Genomic DNA, 23,322 nt, shown 5'->3' with positions numbered 1-23,322 from the left:
AAAGTAGGAGCAATTTCCTTTGTGGGTATAGCTTCTGTGCTGCATTCTCTGGGGGAAGTGATGTTTACTGCCTGAAAGTGACAAGACACATGGGTGTCCACTAACCTGCTTTTTGCTTACAGCCTGAATTCAACTGCTAGTCCCGACTAGTGCAAACCCACTGAATCAATGAGATTTTCCTAACTGTTAATTTACTGTACTATTGAATTGAGTCAGTTGGGACTAGATGTTGGATTTAGGCTGCTGACCTTGTTTGCCATGTGGCTATAGTGTAGACCCAGTGGTTCCCAACCTTCCTAATGCTGCGACCCTTTAATTCAGTTCCTCATGTTGTGGTGACCCAAACCCATTAAATTATTTTTGTTTCTACTTCATAACTGTAATTAAATAGGTGTTTTCCAATGGTCTTAGGCGACCCCCTTGAAAGGGTCATTCGACCCCCAAAGGGGTCCCGACCCACAGGTTGGGAACCGCTGGTGTAGACAAAATCAGTTTTATTTGAACTCTGGATTAGTCAGTGATGGTGAACCTTTTAGAGGCCGAGTGCCCAAACTGTAACCCAAAACCCACTTATTTATTGCAAAGTGCCATGTTCCTCTGGCTTTGTAGTAACAAACTCTGTGCTGGGGCAACGGTACATGTGCCCACAGAAAGCGATCTGAGTGCCACCTCTGGCACATGTGCCATAGGTTCGCCATCACTGGTTCCTTAATTTGCTGCCCTAAAGGGATTTTTATTTTTCATCTTTGTGTGTGTATGTTATAAATATCATAACCACACCCACTGTTTCCTTATGTGAAAGAATCCAAAGCCTGGAGGACCATAAGGAATATGGGATTGGACACCCACAGTTATTGACTGTTAAATGGTAATAGCTAGCATCCAATGGTGGAAAGAGTTAGCATAACCTTGTGAAAGAACTATACCCATTCTTCATTTGTCAGGGATATTTAAAGACAGTTTCCCAGTCCTCTTTTTCTGCCTTGGGAGATGGATTCTTCATCCAGAATCATGGTAATTTTCCAGTGTTGTCCATTATACGCTGGGGTTTGGTTCCAGGACCCCTTGTGGACACCACATTTCATGGATTCTCAAGTCCCATACAATACAGTGGCATAGTGAAATAGTGACCCGTATATAAAATAGCAAAATCAAGGTTTGTTTTTTGAAATTTGTATCTTTATGGAGTATTTTCAATGTGCATTCCTTACTCAGAGTCTGTGTAATAATTAAGGGTTTGTTTTGTTGAGAAGAGATCTACCAAAGTGAAGAATTGATTTCAGGGTAGTTTAGGCTCATACCTTTGCTTTCTGTGTTTATGAGTTAACAAGCTAATGTCTTTCTGTAGGAAACTCTGAACTTTACGCACAAGAGATAATGTTCCATTACTGTTCCCATACTTCTTGTTAGCAAGTGGAGTTGGGACAGATTCTTTCTGTGTTAATCTCCTTATTTTTGAATTTTCTGTAGTCATGGAAATGATGTCTGTATTAAGAAATGTAAGTCTGAAGGCCGTTTGAGGACTTGTTTTCTCAAACAAACCCGTTCATGTTGGCAAGCTGTCTCCCTTTGTACTGGGAACAGGGCAGGGGCACAGAACTCAGGTGCTGGAACAGTTACTGAGTTAAACCTTTAGCAGTACAGTGTAGCCCTGACATTCAGATTCTCTCTGTCTTTAGATGCTTTCAGTTATGCTTAATTGGTTATTTTGTCAATTGATGCTTCTGCTTAGCCCTTTATGTCTCCTGCTAGGTTCCAGAAACTCAAGCTTTGAGGAAGGAGAACATCTATGATATACCCTTGACTATAAAAATCAAAATAAATTGAGCTTTATGTTCAGGCTGCGCATTGTGGGCTGCATCCCAAAAAGGTGCTCTTGAATTGCTCACTTTTCTCTGTGCTTGCAGGTTTTATGCCCAAATAGCTTGCAATGGATGCTGCTGTGTCTGAAATGCTGCAGTGTCCGGCCTTACTCTGTCTGTTTCCTTTGATCAAGTTATCTGGGCAGAACGTGTGGTAATGGCAGAAAGGAGAGCTGTCTCCAACTGCAACATTGAATAGTAAACTGCACATATTTTTCCTCTCGGATCTAGGAATGAAGATTGTACTCCTGCCAGAAGTAAGACTTTTGTCACTTTGATGCAGTGCTGTTAAATAATGAGAAGTTGGATATAATCTCTTATTTGTAAATATTCATAGCATGGCAAATTTGGACAATCCTCTGATTGCTGAAGAATCTAGTCTATGTCTTTGAGAAGATTACATTTTTGTAATCCTCTCCTTAAATGCATTAAGTTTCATTTGGAGTAGAAAGCCAAGAAACATAAGTCTTAGAAGTTCAGAATGCTGCACTAGTCTAAATATGAAATGTAGGGCAGTCAGTCCCTCTCCACTCAGCATTGCATATTCATTGTTTTAGTGGGCCTTCATGGGGCTATAGATGAAATCAGGCCATCCACCCCCTCAAAATCCACATTACAGCTTGATGCTGAGCATCTTGCAGTAACATCCTGCTTAAGGTATTAATTGCCCTATCTGCCTTTACCCTGTTTTTAATAATTGTTTTAATAACTGTCCAATAATTTAATTGTATTTTATTATGGATGGGAAGGTTAGGAATATAATGAAACATTATTGAATTATTGTATTGTATGGATATTTCTAGTGTAAGCTGCTTCAATTGTTGAAGAAGTAGGATATCAATAAACATTATTATTATTATTATTATTATTATTCAGTAAGCTGCAAATGGTTATTTTATTCTCTGCCTGTGAATACAGCAATTTTGTTTATGTCTGTTAATTTAGTAATACAGTGCACCCTTGCTATTCGTGGGGATCTATTCCAGATCCCCTCATGGATAGTAAAAAACACAGGATCTTAAGTCCCATTCTTCTCAATGGGTGCTACCTCATGCGCACGTGCCCATTTAGAAAGCTGGGGCTTGCCATCCGCAGAAGCTCAAACTGTGGATGGCAAACCTGCGCTTGGTGCAAGCACACACTGTATTACACTATGTTAGAACAGTGAATCTCAAACCTGATGGCAGATGCAATAACCACATTATAGATATCATGGCCATAAATGTGTGGCTCTGATTGCAGAATCCCAATTTGTGCATAATTGTCATGCATCTGAGGAAGTAGGCTCAAGTCTACGAAAACTTGTGCTAAACAACTTCTTTCAGTTACTGTCAAAGGTGCTCCAAGATCCCTTTGCATACTCAGTTTCCTGAGTAGAGCATATATTTATATCATTTGTATTCTACTAGTCTGTTTTACAGAGTTACTAATAGCCAGTCTTCAACTATGTTCAACTTTGCATTTAAAAATGTTTTAAACACAGATTATAGAAATAGCAACAGTAAATCTGCCAAATCATCAGAAACACAAGGGGAAACTTTAAATTGTTATGCAGTCTATAGATTTATGGGGGCCAATGCCTCAACAGAGATGAAGACAAATGCTCATCCTGGTTCAAAGAATGCCATAGTGTGAGTGTCGCTTCCAAGAAGGTTGTGTTCCCCAAAACCACTAATCATCTCTCTCCTGCCAGCAGAATGCAGAACAGAGCTTCCACTCATGGTACCAAACCGTTTAGGTCTTTACAGGTGTTGACCAGCATTGTTTTTGAAAGGAATTATATATTAATTTAAACAAAAACAATCTTAATTAGCAACTAAAGCCAATAAACATTCAGAAAGAAAATAAAATATAAAAAGAGGAGAAATGAAAAAGAATAAATAAAGCAAAATACATATATGTATGTAACTAAACTAATACATAATACTAAAATGCTTAACACTAATTAATATGCTAAAAACTAAGTAGCTAAACCACAAAAAGGCTCTGACCCACCAATCCAAAGCAAAAGAGAGAGAAAATATATTTTACCATTACAGTTACAATTAGATAGCTAATTAATTGTACTAAAATTACTAGGAGGCATAGCTACAAATTGATGCATTGTTAGATTTCTTATTGCTCAAAAACTCCATAAACAATTTCCAATATGTCAAAAAATCTTCAATGGGCTTGTCATTTAAAACTCACACCAGTTTGGCAACTTGGGCTAAGACAGCAACCTTAACAATTGAATCTCCCATTGCCAGTACTTCAGCCTGCTTCCAAGGTTCTTGCTGCTATTATCACATATCAGATAAATTGTCCCAGATTTTCTGGTCAATTCTATAGCCACAATGCCCAATAAAATTATTACTGGTGAGATTTTGAAAATTAACATTAAATCTCAGACCAATATTTTTTTGCTTTCTTCTAAGAGCCTCACATAGAGTGGTCTTTCTCTTGACGACCCCAGCATTGATTTAAAACATTTGTAGACGTTTTTGACAACTCATTTGGGGTTAGATACCATCTGAAGTGTCTAACGTTATCTTGGGGGAAAATATTTATGCCAAACTTGTAAAAGAACCTTTCTAATGCAATGATTTTTAAATTCAGCTTGCATCTTAACTTTGCCATGTCAAAGATAACTATGCCCCTCATCTTAGATTATGACCATCAGTTTTCAAAAGTCTCTCATCTTTAAGCAAAATCTGTATCTGCAGCTACACAAAACAGTTGGCCTCATAATACAGTTTTGTTGTTCTCAACCTCTCTAGGAAGCCTGAGCGCATTCTGTGCTTTTGCTTTTCTGACTTTACCCCTACATGTGCTAGCTATTTATTTGAATTTCTCCTTGGTGATTTCTCTCCTTTTCAAATTCTTATACGTGTCCTGTTTAAAATTTAGCTCAGTTGAAAGTTCCTTAGTCATCCATCCCAGTTATTTTGAAATAATAAATTATTGTTCTTCATAATTGTAACTCCAAAATATTTAACCCCCTTTTTTCCACTTTAAAATTAAACAGAGAAATTAACTTATTTTCCTCTTCTGAAGTCATATTTCAGGCTGAGGAAACATATCTCTCAGATGATTCATGAGTATCAGAATGGATTTTTGCCAAAAAGACAATTAAGAAATAATGTAAGAACTGTCCTGAATGTTATTGAGTATTTGGAATATCATGATCAGGGGGAAAAAAAACTGCTCTGAGTTTTTTGGATGCAGAAAAAATGTTTGACAGTATTTTCTGGAATTACTTATTCAAGTTCTGAATGGAGTTTTGGAAAATATTATCCGAGCTATAAAGATAATTTACTCAGTTCAAAAAGCCCAGATATTGGTAAATGGCAAGGCAGCAATGCCAACTGAGATACAAAAAGAATCTAGGCAAGGTTGTCCTTTCAACTTTGTTCTTTATTTTGATATTGGAGACTCTTTTGAGAGACATCAAACAAAGAATTAGAATTTGTGGAGGGAGGAGTAAAAAAAAGAACAGTAAAAATTGAGGGCTTATGTGGGTGATCTAGTGAATCCGTTGAATTCAGTGAAGGCTTTTTTAGAAAAAATTAAGCATGCGACATAAATAACTTAATAAAAATTTTAAATCCATGTTCTGGATTTAAAGTGAACTGTGATTTTAAAAAAATGGTTGACTAAAAATATGACTTCAGGTATTGACCAGCATTTTAAATTGATAGCTAAACAGTCTCGAAATCAGCATAAGCTGTACAACCTTAAATAAAATTCATTCAAAATTGGCCCTGGTTAAACTCTCTGATATTTTATATTGTCTGAAGTTCATGAACACTTTTTAAAGGGCACCCCTGTGGAATGGATTACAGCAATTTGGTTGGGATGTGGCCAGTGGATGTGTGACACTATCCAGATCTGCCTTCTCCACAGAAAATTCCAGCCAAAGCAGAGCAAAGGTGTTCCTTATGACAGCTGCCACTTGACCATCTAGCAACAAAGCAAAATCTAGAAGCATCCTCAGCTGTGAGCCTGGTTCTTTTTTAAAGCAGTCTGTGATCTGTTGTCCTGTTGACCAAAAGCATTTCTCTCTTAAGTCTCAGGATATTAGACTGCATCCACTCTTGACACTTAACAGCAGGCACTGATTCAGCACTTCAGCTTTCTCCAAATCTAACTGAAGGTAGAAAGAGAGAGATGGACTAGGGTATGATCATACTGCAACCCCCCCTCCCGCAAATTTCATATAGACATTAAACAGTTTAGGGGGCAAGATGGAATCCCAAATAATGGCTGTGAGTGGTTTTTGTTTATTTTTGTTTGTTTGTCTCTGAGCCGCCTTGGGTCCCTTCTGGGAGAAAGGCAGCATGCAACATAAATAAATAAATGGCATTAATCATAGTCCAGTAGGAAAACGTTCCAGAACTTGTTCTGAGGTTGTGGAACCATGTGGTAGTGGGGACTCACCTTCACCTTCTAATCATATCTTGGCATGGGATGATACATTGAAAGCCACTGAGAGGCTCAGCAAAATCAATTGGGATTGCACTCCATCATCCTGTTCCTGTTCCTTGTGTAGGTTACCCACAAGGGCAAACACGGTAGCTTGAAACTCAGTTCAGTTGCCAGCACGTGCTTGCGTATTCTACCATAAAAGGTTGCATTTGAAACAGGTTGGTAATTATTCAGAACTTGGAATATAAGGAGAGTTTCTTTAATAAACATATGGCATTATGACCTCTCCCATTTGTACTCTCTACCCTCTAAGCAATTCCACCTCTTTGTGATTTTCCTCAGCTAGGAAAAATTATGGTTGACACTGCAGGTGATAAGCTCCATTTGCCCAAGAAACATTCCCACATTTTCAGATTGCACAAGCTACATGGACATTGGAAATGCATCTGGACAGTCAGCGAGAAATAGTAGATATGTAACAATGAAGGATTAGAGGAAGAGTTAGATGTGCCTATGCAAGGAAGAGATGATGAGAGAAGTGATGGGCTGTGGGCTAGAGGGGATTTAGCAGTAGATTCAGAGCAGGAGGAAGATATTTGAGAAGGCGTATGCTACATATTGTGACTGCTCAAATGCAGAAAAGGTAGAAAGAAGATGATGAAAATCACTTTAAGCTTGAGATGGAGAAAAGCAGTGGCAGGGCAGGGGTGAGGAGTTCAAATGAAAATCTTAGCCTGGCTTTCACTATGTAGTGAGCAACAAGTCAAGCAAGAGAATTTTGGATTCTGTAATGAAAACCAATCAATAGAAACCATTTTTGGCCAGCTATTTCCATCATAAGTTCTGTAAGCCTTACACAGAGCCACTAAAAAGAATCATGAAACAATGGAAACGTTAACCTGGCTTTTTACTTAAAAGCCAGCTGAAATTAAGAATGTTCTTAGATCTTGCGAAATGGAAAGTAGGAATTAAGTTAATTTTATAGTGGAAGAGGGAGGTCCATAAATAAGGGATCACCAGTCTTTCTCTGCCCACTTAGGCGGGGTACAGACCGCCGATTTGCGGCGGTCTGCCGCCGCCGCCAGTAGGTCCACAGGGGAGCCGGAGCCTTCAGACGGCCCGACTCCCGCGTGGACCGAAAAAGAAGCTCCAAAATGGAGCTTCTTTTACCGTCACGTTTGCGACGTAGCGAGGCGCCAGGGGCGCGCTCGCTACGTCACAAGCGGCGCGACGCGTACGGACGCTCAGCGTCCGATACGCAAAGATGGCGGCGCCCATGTGAAAGGGGCGCCGCCATCTTGTACGTATAGAATACGTACTAGGGTTAGGGGGGTGCGGAAGCACCGCCCCTTCCTAACCCTAGTACGTATTCTATACGTACTAAATGGCGGTGTGTATCCCGCCATAGCTACTTCCACTAGTATGCATATGATCAGGGCATTTGCAATTGATCTTTATGTTTGGATTGATTCATATGGTGATAGATAATCCTTTAAGTAACTTGGTGCCACAGGGCTTAGGACTTTAAGAAAACAGTACTACCACTTTGAGTTGAGGTGAGAATTAAAGGCTCAGCTAATGTGAACACCTTGAACACAAAAGCATCAGGTCCATTGCATCCTGCATTAGCTGAAGCTTCTGAACTGTTTTCTAATGCAGTAACAAGTGAAGAGCATTACCTTGTCGTCTCATGTGGATGCTAACAGAGTGTAAGTGATAGGGACAAGATCTGTTCAAATATGATGAGAGTTCATATAAAAGGCTCCCATAGGCACCCTAGTCACCTGTGCTTCCACATATAGCAGAAAGCCCATGATCCCTCTCCCAAACCACAAGTAGTTTTACTCCCTCTAGAACAGGGGTAGGCAACCTTTTTGAGCCGAGGGCCAGGTTGCTGTCCCTCAGATAACGGGGGGGCCGAAGCCAAGAAATAAATAATTAAATAATTTTAAAAAGAATTAAATATATAAATAAACCAGAAAAAAATGTAGGACAAAATTTTCAAATAGAAGACACTTTTTTTAAAAAAATGGAGGATGCGCGAAAAAATTTGCTGATTTTTAAAAAAATGTTAATATAAATGCATGTTTCTGAGGCTTCTATAGACAATTGCCCCCCAAAGGCCCCGGTGGCAATTGGCGGCAGGACCAGGCTGGGGTCGGTCCCAAGGCCTTGCCGGGCCGCATCTGGCCCGCGGGCCGCAGGTTGCCTACCCCTGCTCTAGAACCAGTAGGATGTTTACATCCAGATCTGATGGCTTGCCTAACCACAGTGCCTCCATCTTGTTTGGATTAATATCTGACTTCATGGTCCTTGACCAGTCCAAAACCTGCCTCAAGACATCATCTTTCTGGGATTAATACATCAAACAAGAGATAACTTTGTGCCATCCCTATGGTTTCTTGCTACTTGGATACAGGTACAAGCACTTAGATACAAGTCTGCATAGCATTCATACATGCCCCCTTCCCCAGATGGCTGGGAATTGATAGCAGTTCAGTGACTTGGTAGTTTTGACTTACATTGCTATCTTAGGTAATAGTAATCTATACTAAATTATTTTATTTTATTTTTATCCCGCCTTTTGGCTCACAACATATATATATACAGGCACACACACACATATTAAAACAACACTTTAAAAACAATTAAAATAATCAAATTAAAACTAAAAAGTTTTTTAAAATACTGGAAATTGCTGGAAAGACTCTGACCATTTTGGGGGTTGAGCTAAAGTCTGATTAAAGTCCTCAAAATTGTGTTTTTATTTTATTTTTAAAATCACGTTTCCTGTTTCAAAACATTTGTTTTGCCTGAATTAGAGTGTGTTGGATTTTGCTGGGCAGACATATTGGTGGTCATCTAAATAAGATGACTGTTTTACTGAGGAATGTATACCAAAACTGCTGGTTATGAAACCCAGAAGTTTTTAATATAATGCAGTTAGAGCTACTATGAGATAAGGGTTGATTGTGAAGCTAATGGCCTGTTACAGACAGCCAAAATAAAGCTGCTTCGAGTCGCAGTGGAGGTATGGCGTTTCAATGATGCATGCATCCTAAGAGTCCAGAAGTTGCACCAAAGCCACGCTCCAGACAGGAGTGTGGCTTTGGTGTTGCTTCTGGACTCTTAGGACGCATGCATCATTGAAACGCCATACCTCCACTGCGACTCGAAGCAGCTTTATTTTGGCTGTCTGTAACAGGCCAATGTTTTTGTCTTTGGATCTGTACACATACAAGAGTATTAAGTGAGGTTGTATACTTGAAAACAGAGCTAATAAGACCCTTGCTAGGTTGTGGCTTAGCTTCCTAAAAGTTTCCAGAAACAAGAATGGTAATTATGGTGTGTGTATGTGTATTTTCCCATGAATTATAAAGTAAATACCAAGTCTGTTTGGCTGACAGTCATAAGCATTCAAATACAATGCATGACGTAAAGTATCACTTACAGAAGACCCCAGAAGGAAAATATGGCTTCTCCATAGTCTTTTCTTTTATCATATAGGTAATATTGCTTTAATAGATATACAGAGTTGAATATTTGTGTTTGAAACCATGGCCTGTTACAGACTGCCAAAATAAAGCTGCTTCGGGTCTCTTTGGAGGTATGCTATTTAAATGATGCATGGGTCCTAAGAGTCCAGAGGTCGTGCCAAAGCCACACTCCATTCCTAAGCACTGGAGTGCAGCTTTGGTGCAGTTTCCGGATTCTTAGGATGCATGCATCATTTAAACAGCATACCTCCAAAGAGACCTGAAGCAGCTTTATTTTGGCAGTCTGTAACAGGCCCATATTTCATTTTGAGACAGCTTACCTTTAAAAACAGAATTGCCTTTTATTTTAAGATAATTTTAGAATGATTTAAGGAACCCTGGTGGCGCAGTGGTTAAATGCCTGTACTGCAGCCACACACTCCCAAAGCATAAGGTTGCGAGTTCAATCCCAGCCAAGGGGGCTCAAGCTCGACTCAGGCTTGCATTCTTCCGAGGTTGCTAAAATGAGCACCCAGATTGTTGGGGGCAATTGGCTTACACATTGTAAACCACTTAGAGAGTGCTTAAGTGCACTGATAAGTGGTATAGAAATGTACTTGCTATTGCTATTTGCTTTTGCTATTTAAAATTAGGCTTAAAAATCATGCTAAATGAAACAAAATGTTGCATACACTTCCTGTCAAGCCACCAGTTCTTCCATTATGCACCATAGCCCTCTATCAGTTTTGTGGACCTGGTAGTGTGCTTACCCCAAGATGTCATCTTAAGGGCAAATTGCCCATTATGCTAAAATTATGTGCAGGGGTGTGTTGATACCTATTCTGCCTTTCTAAATACCCTGGAGAAGTGTTTCTTTGCAGTTGAAAAGAGGCCATTGAAACCCTTAGCCTTTCATTTCATGAATGCCTTTGGATGCTTTTTTCCTTTCCATGATGCTGCTGATATTACCTACAAGTATACATCCAGAATGCTGGTTATGGGAGGTTATGTGTGAACTGGGAGAGATTCAGGAATAAAACAATATTACACCTGTAGTGTAATGTGTGATCTGGTTGAACAGTTAACATTGACAACATTACAACATCACTGAAGGTTTCATGTTACCTGGGACTCAGTGTTAGTAAAAATACATGGTTAAAAAAAGAATTAAAATTTAGTTTTTTAAATTAATTTTTTCCCCTCAAAGCAGTTATTACATGTGTTCTTTCTTTTTGGGGTGCTTTATAGGCCTCAATACCCTAAAGGAACCAGCTCTTATCTGATCTTGGAACTAAGCAGGGTCAGCCCTAGTTAGTATTTGGGTGGGAGACTGCCAACAAACAAGTGGCTGTCCTTTCCATGGTGTATTTGTTCTGTGATCACATACTCTGAGGGATGGGTTTGGAAAGATCCCAGGTATCTGGATTGTTTAGCCTTCTGACAACTTGATTCTGATACCAAGGAATTTGAAATATTAATCCAGCTCTGGCAGAAAATCTATTTTGAGACATGCCTATAAAGTGATACCTGTATATTTGTGTGCGTATGTAGACACAGGCATAGCTTTCTCTTGCAGGGAGGTGGAAATCTTTAATGGGGGCAGATGGCCACTTCAGCTTACCTCCTCTTCCTGCTTCAGCAATCTCTGCTGTCACTTCATGTCAGACCAGAGCTACTGGTATAAAGTCTGTTTCTGTGAAAGAGAGATGAATTGGTAAAACACTCTATTTCCATTTCCAAGTCTCTCAGGCACTTCATTTTGGCATATGTGTCAACTTTAAGTGTAATGACCAGACTTGTTCAGCCTCATACTTTGTGTTGTACTACTTGCCTTTCTGGTATAAATCTGTAAAAGAAGTAATGCTTCCATATTGTAAGTTTCAGCTTTTTTGTTAGATCATCTGGTGGAAAAGTGAATTTAGTAGGCAAATGTTTGTGGCTTCAATATTATTTTTGTCTGTTTACAGCTAAGGCTGAATATACAGCATTTGTGCTGTTTGTGCCTGAATTTCCACAGTGTTTGTACACCAAGCAGAAATCATGTTGTACTGTATTTAGTTTATTTTTGAAAACAAAGAGGATTCTATCATGCGGGCAGATTGTCATTTTTGATCAATACAAGTGATGATCAGGCCAGTAGAGCCATTGAATTTGACTCAGCACAGGCAATGCTGTTTTCACGGTGTGCTTGGTAAACTGTGGTAACTGTTTTGGAGCCTTTGGCTACTGTTTCTTGTCAGTTGGATAATTTTTTGTTCAACCCTCCCCTGCAGGATCAGTTATCACCATATGATTGTTTCACAGTTCCTTGATCCCAGTTTTAAAGTGGCAGTGCCAGCTGTGTACATAGACCAGAGATGGGAAGCATGTAATCTGACAGATGTTGTTGGGCTAGAAGTCCCAGCAGACCTAGTCAGCTTAGCCAGTTGTGAAGAACATCTGGCATAGCACATGATTCTCACCCTAGCACAGAGTTTATCAATTATCTACGCTTAACATGTGGGGAGAATATTGCTTTCTTCCACTTTCTTAGCTTTGTTTAACATACTGTTCTTTGTGGTTATTTTGCACTTAATGTCCTCCAAATGGCAGCTAATGGAAGCAGAATTTGTGTACAAGTACCAGGCAGTAATAAAAAGGTACCAATGAGTCATTTGTGCTTACTGCAGAACTTGTTTTCAATCTCAGCGATTTTGCATTGTGTTAAATTCCTGGGCTTGGGCAAATCTGTATCACACAGACCTCTCTCCAGTTGTCAGCCTCTGATTTATTCAGCTTATTTTTGCCCCTAATGCTTATCATCTCTCAGTAGGAAGTTCTTTAAACTCTGAAATATTGTGCTTTTTGTTATATTCCCCAGCATGCTAGAATCTAAAGGCAATGAGCAATATTGCCAGCTTCTCAGAATGACAATCCTTAACTGAAGTGCACATGTCCCACATGTGATTTGTGCCCTATCTTTGAGGTAAGAAGAATGGGTTATCAAGTTATTAAAGTATTTACAAGAATTCCAGTTATATAATTCCCAATTAAATGTTTGAGTATAATATCCATATTCTTTACATATTTGTTGTTGTCGTGTGCCTTTGAATCATTTCCAACTTATGGCAACCCTATCATGGGGTTTACTTGTAAAGTTTCTTTAGAGGGGGTTTGCCATTGCCAGTCCTCTGATGCTTAGAGTGTGTGAGTTGCCCAGGGTCACCCAGTGGGTTTTGTGGCTGAGCGAGGAATTGAACCCTGGTCTCCAGAGACATAGTCCAACACCCAAACAACTACTGTACGTCACACTGGTTCTCTCTCTTTATATATACTGTGTACAGTACTTTTATTTTCAATACAGTCATCCCTCCATTTCCGTGGACTTTGAGTCCACAATCTCGGTCCTTTGTGGATTGGCAAGCGGAGTGGGTTACAATGGCGCATGCACAGGAGCACATGGCCATTCAAGCCAATGGGGCTTGAATATTTGCGAATTTTCGTGTGTGTGTGTGTGTGTGTGTGTGTTCTGGAACGGATCTCCTGCGAAAATGGAAGGACAGCTGCATTTTCACTATTGACATATCATCTTTTATTTTCAGGTAGCGCACAAAAGCAGTAGCATAAAAATGCAAAAATTCCAAATATCATGTTCAAAAGTAACAAAATCCTAGATTCCCCAGCATAAATAGTGATGAAAAACAAAACAAAACAAAAACTTTAACAGCTAACTTCATAAAACCACCAAGTGCTGGAGTAAACAAAAAGGCCTTCAGCATGTTTTGATACTAACTGCTGACACATATCTTATATCCGGGAGAAGGCTGTTCCAGACCACAAGCAACACTATGTTGAAAAGTCTTGTGGACGTTTCCAAATGAATTCAAGATTCATGAAAGAGTAATCGAATGCTAAATTGTGCCTCCTAGAAGTCATTGTCAACCCAGAAATATATATTTTGGCTCAAAAATAGTGGTTGAAGTTTGGAGGGACACTATCTGAGGAGGCATGAGGGTTACATGAGATTCTGCTGAGCCGCATGTAGCCCATACAGTTCTGAACCCTAATTTAATGTATAGGGCATAATGTAATAGATAATGTTGTGCCATAAAATTTCTGGGTTAGTTCCTTTTCTGCCCTTTCTAATGTCAAATAATCAGTTTGAAGGGGTTAAATACATGCTTGGTCCTATTGGAGATGGACTGTAGTTCAGTGGTGGGAACATGTTCTTTGCCTGTAGAAGATCCCTGATTCAATCACTGACATTTCCAGATTGGGCTGCAAGGACTCCTCTGAAACCGCTTGACTTGGTCAAGAGTAATGTCCTAGGTTCAAGCCTTGCAAAGAAAAGTTCATGGAGTATTAATCTCCCTCCTTTTTGCCTTGAGTTTCTCTTACTGTACTTTCCTCCCTCTTGTTCTCGTGAAAAGACAAGGATAGGCAGACTGCCAGTAGTACTGTATTGTTCTGTATTTCCACAGCACAGACTAATAGGTGCTGACATCATAAATCTGGAAGAAGGAAAGCAACATTGTGGAAAACAGGGATGCATGATGGTTGTATGTGGAGCTACTGTGTCTCCTGTCTTCTCTTAAACAATGTACCACAATTTAAGTCTTAAAAGAGAATGGGTTCTTACTTATAAAGTAGATTTCCCAGGGAAGTAGCTAATGCTAATCTCTTTTATTAGCTTTCTGTGGCATCTGAAACATGTATAATATAACTTCTTAAAATAGAACCCAGGTTGTACTGGTATCTTTGTTGCTTGTTTCAGTTCTGAAGTATCCTCTCGTATTTTAGCTCTTAATACTTTTTAATAGTCTTTCGTTGCCAGGCTAGTTTTTCCATAAATAAGACCAGTCATGCAAATAGGAGCTCAATCATTAATGGCAAGTAACAGAAGGCTGTTAGTGGAGAAATCTCAAACCTGGGATTGATAGACTTTCAAGATTCTGGATAATAATTCTCCTTCCTTCTTGTGCTTTCAAACTTACTGTTTTCCCTTCTAATAAACTCAGTCATCTTAAATGTTGAATAGTATCAGACTCAGGAAGAGACATCATACACTCACTAGATTTTTGCACCATGAGCTTTTATAATCATGCCTCTGCTTCATCAGATGTAAAGCAAGTCATAACAGTTAGTTATTTCAGAAAAATCCATATTGGACATAATATTTGGGATGACAGTTTAGAAGTTAGGTTCATTTAATATGTGTCCTTATCATTGCCGATTAGTCAGTTGCATATTACAATATATGCAGAAAAGTATGTGCTTGTGCACACACATGTGCCGTAGACCTTGGATACCACACCTCCAACCACTCACAAAAGACCACTAAATGTGTACGAGCCATCTCCTATTTATAACTCATAGGATGGTTATGAAATAAGAATAGAAACTTGGTAAACTGGGAATGGGCAACTCTGTTCTTCCAGATATTTTTAGACTTCGGCTTCCATAATTCTTCAACATTGGCAAGGCAGGACTGATGGAATTGTAGACACAGGCGGGTTACAGACCGCCCGTTTGGACCCGCCCCTTTCCCCGCTGTATCGGGGCCTCAGCGGTCAGAACGTCAGCTGCTGAGGCCCTGATCCGCCGCTTTCCGGGGCGCGGGGGAAGCGGCAAAAGGGGTGTCCTTGGAGCTTCAAGCCCCAAGGACACCCTGCTTGGCCCCTTTCTCCTCCACGGCGCTGGCGCAGCCATCTGAAGGCTGCGCCCAGCGACGCAAAGCCAAGAAGGAGCTCTGAAACGGAGCTCCTTCTTGCGCTGCATAAAGGGCACTCTAAGCGCCCTTGTGCAGCGCAAGGACGTCACATCTGTGCCACCTTGTTTGGAGGCAGCGCGGTCGTGACGTCGTAATGGCGGCGGCCGTGTAGAACGGCAGCCGCCATTTTGTGCGCACTCCGCGCGTGCTCAGGTTGGGGGCATCTGGAAAGGACGCCCCTTTGTAACCCTAGCATGCGCAGAGCGCGCACTTTAAGGCCCGTCTGTAATGGGCCATAGTTGCCCATTTCTGCTGCATAAAAAAGAAATGATCTAGAAATATGAATTTGAATGTTTCTGAAGTTTTCATTATCCAGGATTTAGAACTATCCGTACGTCTTAAGTGTGGACCAGCAAATATTAGAATAAAGAATAGTTTGAAAGTGAAGGATTGGTGGTCTGTATGAATTTTCTATCCTTACCTTCTGCAACATTTGAGATTACCCCGGGCATGGTTCACATATTTCCCTAGCATTTCCCCTGTCTAAGCGCAGATGCTAGAAACCTCATTGCCTTCATTGTTTAAAAAACAAACACTGAAATCCAGAGGGTACAAAATTCTGTGCTTAATTTGAATTTTAATTGCACAGATGGCTAGAGCAACTCTGATTTTTCTTTAAACAAACAACATGTGAAGTTTTTTTAACTGACATGAAAGCTTTTGAAGTGATCATACAAGCTTTGGAATTCTACAAATTTCTCCATTTGATGATTGAAGAATTATCAGAAGCTCATGTTTGAAAAGAACCAAATCTACCTGCTTTCTGGAAGAGCTGTTATGAGGAAATAGTACAACCATGTTGAGTATAATGATGCACTTTTAGTGAACAATCTGTCTAATGCTCTTTGGGGCAGTTAATGTTCTTGAGTGACTTGATGTTGATTGTTGATCATAGAACATTTGATAGCCAGTTATACCCTAAGCTTACCAGACCCTATCTCATCTTCGAAGCTAAACAGGGTCAGCCCTGGTTAGTACCTGGTTAGATGGGAGACTGCCAACGAGTACTAGGTGCAGTAAGCTATATTTCAGAGGAAGAAACTGGCAACCCAACTTCTGAGTGTTCCTTGCCTAAGAAAACCCTATGTTCATGGAGTCACCATAGATTTACAGACAACTTGAAGGCATATACACAAGGTCAGCAAAAGAAATTGTTTGAAAATGTGATGAGTTCTGACTTGATATTGGTTTAATGAAAGCTAGCTCAGATGCCTGGGGTAAGGCTTATATTGAGGATCTGGAATGGCCTGGAAAATACTTAACGGTTCCATACTCAAAGAACATTTTTCCTCTGAAATTAATAGTATAAATCCTTCATTGTTGGATAGTTCTGCATCAGTGAAATGAAACTTACAAATCTTGTCAATGTGGAACAAACAAGAAAAGTGTAATGTGATTAGGTGAGGCCTTCCGGGTGCTTTGGGAGCTTGGTGTTCAAATGACGCACACCCCCAAACTGCCCAGAAGTCACTCCAAGGCTGCCTAAGGTGATTTGAAGCCGCTCCTTCTGGCAGTGTGTTTGGGACTGGGGTAGCAGCTGACTTTGGGACCATGGCATCCGGTCGCTGTGGTCTTGGAATAATCAGGGCCAGAATGGCATTTGGCTGCTCCTTTTGCCCCATCTGCTTCACCCCAAGAGACACGAAAGAGAAATCTTCTGTACATCATTAAAGAAGTATTTTTTTAAAATGGTATTACCACAATAAAGCAAAATGAGGAGTGCGAAATTAAATATAGATTGAATGAAGAATATAAAAGTGAAATCTTGTATATATCATTGTATAGTTATCATTGTCATTATTACCCTATAATCGAGTTGCGTTTTGCAAGGTTTTTAAGCCATGCTGCAATTGTACATTTTGGCTTCCTAAGTCCTACTCATGTCATCAATATACAGTACAGTATTCTTCCTATTTATCTCCCCCTATCATTTGCCTCCTTCCATATTACCTAATCAAACCTTTTTTTCCTGTTTAACTTTCCTGTTCATGGACCTTTTAACTATAAAAATGGTTTGTGCCTCATGGAAGAAGTAATGTCTGTTGTTTTTTTCCTTGCAGGGTAATCACTTTGATCAGTATGAAGAAGGCCATCTGGAGATTGAACAGGCGTCTTTAGACAAGCCTATAGAATCGGTAAGAAATCACTTTTCGCTCTCAAGCCCCTGGCAGGTCAGATAGTATTCACCTGTTCTTTGACAGCTCCACTAGCCTAGACTGATCGTATTTTTAGAATAAGCAACTGAAGGTATCTGATAATATATCTGAATGTGTTTAATTAATGTTAAAGTGAGGCAAGTCACTAATTATCAAATCTAAGAAACTTTTTAAAAAACAACAACAAAGAAAGTAATTTTGTGATTCTTTATAGAAGCTCATGTCACATATCAAATTCCCCCCCCCCTTTTTTTTTTTAATTGCATGAATTGGGTCAATAATGAGTGGCAAAATATGTTCCATCCACCTTAGTTTAGATTTTCTTTGACCCAGTGATAGAGAATGCAGAACAAAAATGGCAGGATTCAGAAGACTCTAGTATAAATAAATGGCAGTTATAAATTTTTAAAAAACAAAAACTGCCTGTAGCAGTCATAAAAAGGACAGGAAAGAGAAGAGTTGCTTTTTGCTCACTTACCCATTTGCGGTTTGTTTTAAGCATGTCAGGTTTTTGAGCTCTTCCTCATGATACATCTATGCTTGTTCTCCCCTATACTGTGTAGCAGTAGTTTCTGCAGCCTAAACATGCCTTTGAGATCTCAGCATTTAATATTTGCTTTGGCTGTAATCTCATTGGAGTAGCAATTCAAAAGGAAATGAGATGGATACTTAGTGTTTTGGAGAAGGCTGTGGAAATGAAAACAAAATACATAGAGAGACCGAGCATTTTCAGGACTGGATTAAAGCAGGGGTTGGCAGAGTGCTGCCTGTGAGATGCACACAGTCCCCAAGGCCATTTTTCAGACCTCATTCTGGTGTGGGAGGAGCAGTTTTGCCATGTTTTGATCCGTCATGCTGTTTTAGGCCCAGGAAAAGCATTTTTAAAACTAGAGAGTAAACAAAAGGTGAGAAGAGAGCAATGAGGAGGAGGCATTGCAGAGAAAAAGAGTGGTGTGGATTAGAGCAGAGGTAGTGCCCCCCCTCCCATGGGGGGGCAGTGAATCCCATCAAGCTCTGCCAGCTGCCAACACCTGGATTAAAGGATGCATTTAACTTTTAAACATGTAGTGTTCTGTTTTGTCTTTGGAATTGTATGCCACATGCTTCCTTGGGATGCACTCTTGAGCATTCGTATCATTCCCTGCCCTTCTGATTTTTGTTTTTATAAGCAGTCTGTGAGCCATGTTGGTTTGCCAGTGTCTTCCAGACTATCATTAATAGCCTTTTTGCTATGGCCACAATTATGACACATGCCATACAATAAAAAAGCTTGGCAATTGGAGTTCTTTTGTACCTGTGGTTCATGGTGTCCAACGTGGATAAGGATCCCTGAAGTGTAGCAGCTTAGAAGATGAACAGACCCTCCTTGTGCCTTGCATAAACCTCAGCTAATCCAACGCCAAAGAGTGTATTTGTAAGCCAGTGCCTAGCACTACATGTGAAGCAGCACCACTGGGTCCTAAAATCTTTTTTCAAAAGAGTCTTTGAACTTATGGATCTCTTAGAATAGTATACTTCCTTTATATTTTCCATTGTTGCAAAGTCAGCATACCTAAGCTTGCCTTTAGGGGTAGGGGTGTGGACCTTTGCCTGATAATATCTGAATGACAGGGGAATGTGCTATTTTTGCTAACAGTAGTGCTGTCCAGTTAGATATGGCCAAGCACTTTTCAGAACACTGCACATGCTCATTTGGCCCTTCTAAGAGAAATGCCTGCTACGTTTCTGATTTAGCTTGCTCTCCACACAAAGTCAGTCTTCCAGCTTAGTCCTGCTCAGCAGTAGTCTCAGCTGTGAAGTTAATCCAGCCCTGTTAATGCTTGGCCTAGAGACTACTGACTGTAGACTGTTCCCAGTACCATTGCATTTGTGAATGCTTTTTAAAAACTCTAGCATTAGGAAAGAAGCAATATATATACATATATTTGCTTTCCTGTGTTTGTGTGTGTGCGTATTTGTGTGCTTGTTGAGATGTTCACAGAAATTTACACAACTTGGGGTGTTCGACATTTTTTCTTCCACAGCAGTTGGCCCAAATTAGCTAAGCAGCCATGACCTGGTTTGTATTTGCACGGTCTGCATTTTTAATTTCTTTTCTAGGGTTTCCTCTCCTTCTCCTTTCTTTTCTCCCCTCTCCCCTCTCTTATTTCTGTTCTTCTGGTCCAGTGAACACTGCATTCAGTATCTACTGTCTTATTGTGCTGGCATGATGCTAGACTTAGGCATGGCGGTCATTGATGACACATGAAATAATGCTGCAGAGGGGGTGGGAAGGATAAGAGTGATGCAGCTGCACCTGATTCAGTCTTGTTTGTGCACGTACACAGAGAGACATACAGACACACTCCAATTGAAATGCAAAGCCAGCTTCCCTCTGTCATGGAATAGGTCGCATTGGATCAGCATTGCGTGCCATGCTGGAGACATTAGTACCAGGACAGTTGGCTCTGATCTGCAGCAGCTTTGCTTCTTGTGCCAGTGAGTAGTGCTCTGTCAGCCTACATAGCCAGTTATAGGAAAGTTCCACTTAATTTAACAAAGCTGCCTTGTTGAGATGTATGATCAATGAGTACAGCAGCTGTGCAAGAATCTTGAGAGCCTAAATTTTTGATTATGGCCCACAGATTTATTGAAGATTCTATAAGCAACATGTCCCAAAGCTTGAAAATGTAGTTTCAGTTCAAAACTGTCCTTTCTGTGAATACAGATTTTGCAATATGTAGCCCTCTCAGTGTGCGAAATGCTTTAGCCTTTGTTTTTTTCTAGTTTTTTTGTAACCACCTGGACATCTTGGTCTTATGATTGGTTGGATCAAAGTTAGCTTATCAGAATTTAAATATCCTTAAAATGAATTGAGGAAGTTGGCTGTGGCTGAAAAAGTCACATTATAGTGGGCTCTTCGGATCCAGGAGGGTTCTGCCCCCCTGCATGTAGATAGGAAAAAACATGGGTGAACATGCCCCATATTATTAAATAGCGGTGACATAAATGTGGACACACTGACCCATACATGTTCCTGTCACCACCATTTAATAATATGGGATGTGATTATCTGTGTCTATCGACATTGTGGATCTGGAGCCTTTGGTTCCAAAGGGCACACTGTAATTTTAGTTGGAAATCAGATCCAGTCCATTCTCTTAGACCAACAACAACTCGATTTTCTCTAATCAGAACATAGCTGAGAAAAAAGAGCTAAAGAAATTTTCTGAATATTTCAGCTACAGTTCACCATTTGACCAAACTGAAAAGATGGACAAATTATTGTTCAGAGAAAGGTCAAGGTTTTTTGGGATGGTGTTTTGTTTTTAGCATTAGCTTTATTAGAGTATGAAAGAAGATCTTGACTTCACCTGGCTTGCCATAATTTAATGTGTCCTTTGTAACAGTATCTTGTGTATTATTACTTCAGCCAGTATCTTCAGTTCTTTCAACAATTTATTTGTTCATTTATTTATTTCAACCCTATCTTTCCCCAGCTCTAGGATTCAAGGCTGCTTACAAAACTTAAAAGTACACATCACACAAAAGTTAGAATATAATATCAATGGAATTAAAAGCATGCCTGTTATTATTATTAATAATATCACCACCACCACCATTATTATTATTTATTTATTTAGGTAGCACCATTACTGTACATGGCACTTTACAAATAAAAGAACAACAACAACAGTTCCTTGCCCTCAGGCTTACAACTGAAAAAGAAAAATAACAAATGTAGACAATAAAGCACATTGGACATTCCACAGATTAACAAGAACAGACTCAAAAGTTGGATTAAATAAAGGCCACTTTATTGATCTAATAGTAATATTCCTGGAAGAAAGAACAACAGAAGGAGCAGCCTGATGAGGGCTCAGATGAGGCCAGGTGTCATCTCTTGACTATCTCCTCAGCCTTCTTTTGGACAAAACACCTGACCCTAGGGGTGTACATCGAACTCTTACGTTCTCCCCCACTGCCTTCCAGAAGATGGTCTATTTACTAAGACCACCTTAGGTAATCATCCCAACTTTCTTCAGCAACAAGGAAAGGGGGAGGAAAGCCCTCCCCAGTCCTGAAGCAACCATGATTATTCACTGACAGAGGATGAGAAAGCAGGTTATGAAGCAAGGTTTGCACAGGGACATGTGATGGGGCAGCCAGGCCTTATAATGCCTGTGATTCTCCCCCTTGCAGGTGAAAAAACAGTGCATTGCACTGATCCCAAAGGCCTCTGATCTCCTCCATGTGGAGGCCATCAGAGGTAGCCCCCTCCTCCACAGCACTGAGCACCACATGTGTCTGGGACCCCATTGATGACCTATCATGGAATAATGAAACCAGATACAAATGTGGGTTAAGTAAGGGCCACTTTATTGACCTAATTACTTTGTAATAGTCCTGGAAGAAATAACAACAGGGAGAGCAACCAGATTGGGGCTCATCTAGCTGTCATCCCATGACTACATCCTCAGCCTTCCTTTGGGCAAAATACCTGACCTTGGGGGAAGTCCAGTCCCTGGCTGGCCATCGGTTGATAGGTAAATCTGGGTGTTTCCATCCAGGCCACCAGACATTAGAAGTGAGAGCAAGCACCAAATATCCCTCAGTGGCAGAGTCCTTTCCTGCCCCCAGACACTTCCAGATTCTACTCTTCACTAAAAGGATGCCAAAGGTATACACAAAGCTCTTACATTCTCCCTCACTACCTACTCATTATTAAAGTCCCTTTCTGCATGAACAAATTGGTCTTTAAAGGCCTGCCAAAACAAAAATGTCTTCAGTTGCCTATGAAAGATAACAAAGAGGAAAACAGCCTAGCTTCTCTAGAAAGGGAGTTTTAGAGCCTTGATATTACCACTAAGAAGATCCTTTCCCCTGTTTTCACTAGATGTGGCTATGAATGTGGTGAGACAGAGAGAAAGTAGTCTGCAGAACATGAGACTGGAACAAATGTGGTGATACATTCTGTCAGACAGCCTAGACCAGTGGTCCCCAAACTGCCTTTTAAAGGATTTTGGGCTCCTAGAATCCCAGAATATTGGCCAACATGGCTGAGGCTTCTGGGAGCAGAAGTCCAAAATCTCTTAAAGGGCACAGTTTGGGGAGCGCTGACCTAGACCAAAGTGGGTACCGCTTTATAGCTCATAGCCAGCACCTGGAATTGTGCCCTGAAATGATCTGGCAGCCAGCGGAGTTATTACAACAGTGAAGTTCTATGCCTCCTGTAGCTGGCCCCATTTAAGAACCTGGCTATAGCTGTTTGGACCAGCTGAAGTTTCTGAACAGTCTTCAAAAGCAGCCTACATACAGTACATTACAGTAGTCCAAACAGGATTTCTCTCATCCTGAATTAATATTTTACACGAGTACTTTAAAACATGTGTAGTTAAATGCATATTTTCTCAGAAGTAAGCCACCATTGAGTGCTGTGGGACTTCCTCCCAATAAAATGTACACGAGTTGGTTGCTTTAGTGCTAGAATATTGATTAAGAAGGTGTTAAATGGACCCTCAACAGCTCTGGACAGTGTTTTGGAGAGTTTGGTTTTTTCCAACATGAATAAAACAGCTGTGAGCTGATATACAAATGAGCCAAAGTGAAATGTTTTCAAAGGCCTAGTGTTTTAATCTGCTCTGATTGCAGTTGTAGATGCCATAGTTGTTGTGATAGTAAAGCTTAAAGCA

At 40.2% G+C, this 23,322-nt stretch overlaps 1 protein-coding gene across 6 annotated transcripts in view; it reads left to right on the top strand.

Moving 5' to 3' along the window:
• GPATCH8 (G-patch domain containing 8) overlaps positions 1–23,322 on the top strand; it is a 90,688-nt gene that overhangs the window by 9,367 nt on the left and 57,999 nt on the right. For 4 of the 6 annotated variants that reach the window (XM_089532057.1, XM_089532060.1, XM_089532058.1 and 1 more), the window contains exons 1-2: positions 17,556–17,629; positions 19,675–19,709. Coding sequence is in view for 1 of the 6 variants with exons in the window: in XM_089532055.1 (XP_089388181.1) it covers positions 17,555–17,629 (75 nt within the window). In the remaining 5 variants the exon portion in view is untranslated. Of the gene's footprint in view, positions 1–17,551; positions 17,630–19,674; positions 19,710–23,322 lie in introns of those variants that run through there. The other 2 variants (XM_089532055.1, XM_089532059.1) reach the window with 2 other exon arrangements.

The sequence above is a fragment of the Sceloporus occidentalis genome, unplaced genomic scaffold, assembly GCF_023333645.1.
Source record: "Sceloporus occidentalis isolate IW3139 unplaced genomic scaffold, rSceOcc1.0.p SCAF_7, whole genome shotgun sequence".
In the NCBI taxonomy this organism is placed as follows: domain Eukaryota; kingdom Metazoa; phylum Chordata; class Lepidosauria; order Squamata; family Phrynosomatidae; genus Sceloporus; species Sceloporus occidentalis.
This window is presented reverse-complemented; position numbering and strand designations above follow the sequence as displayed.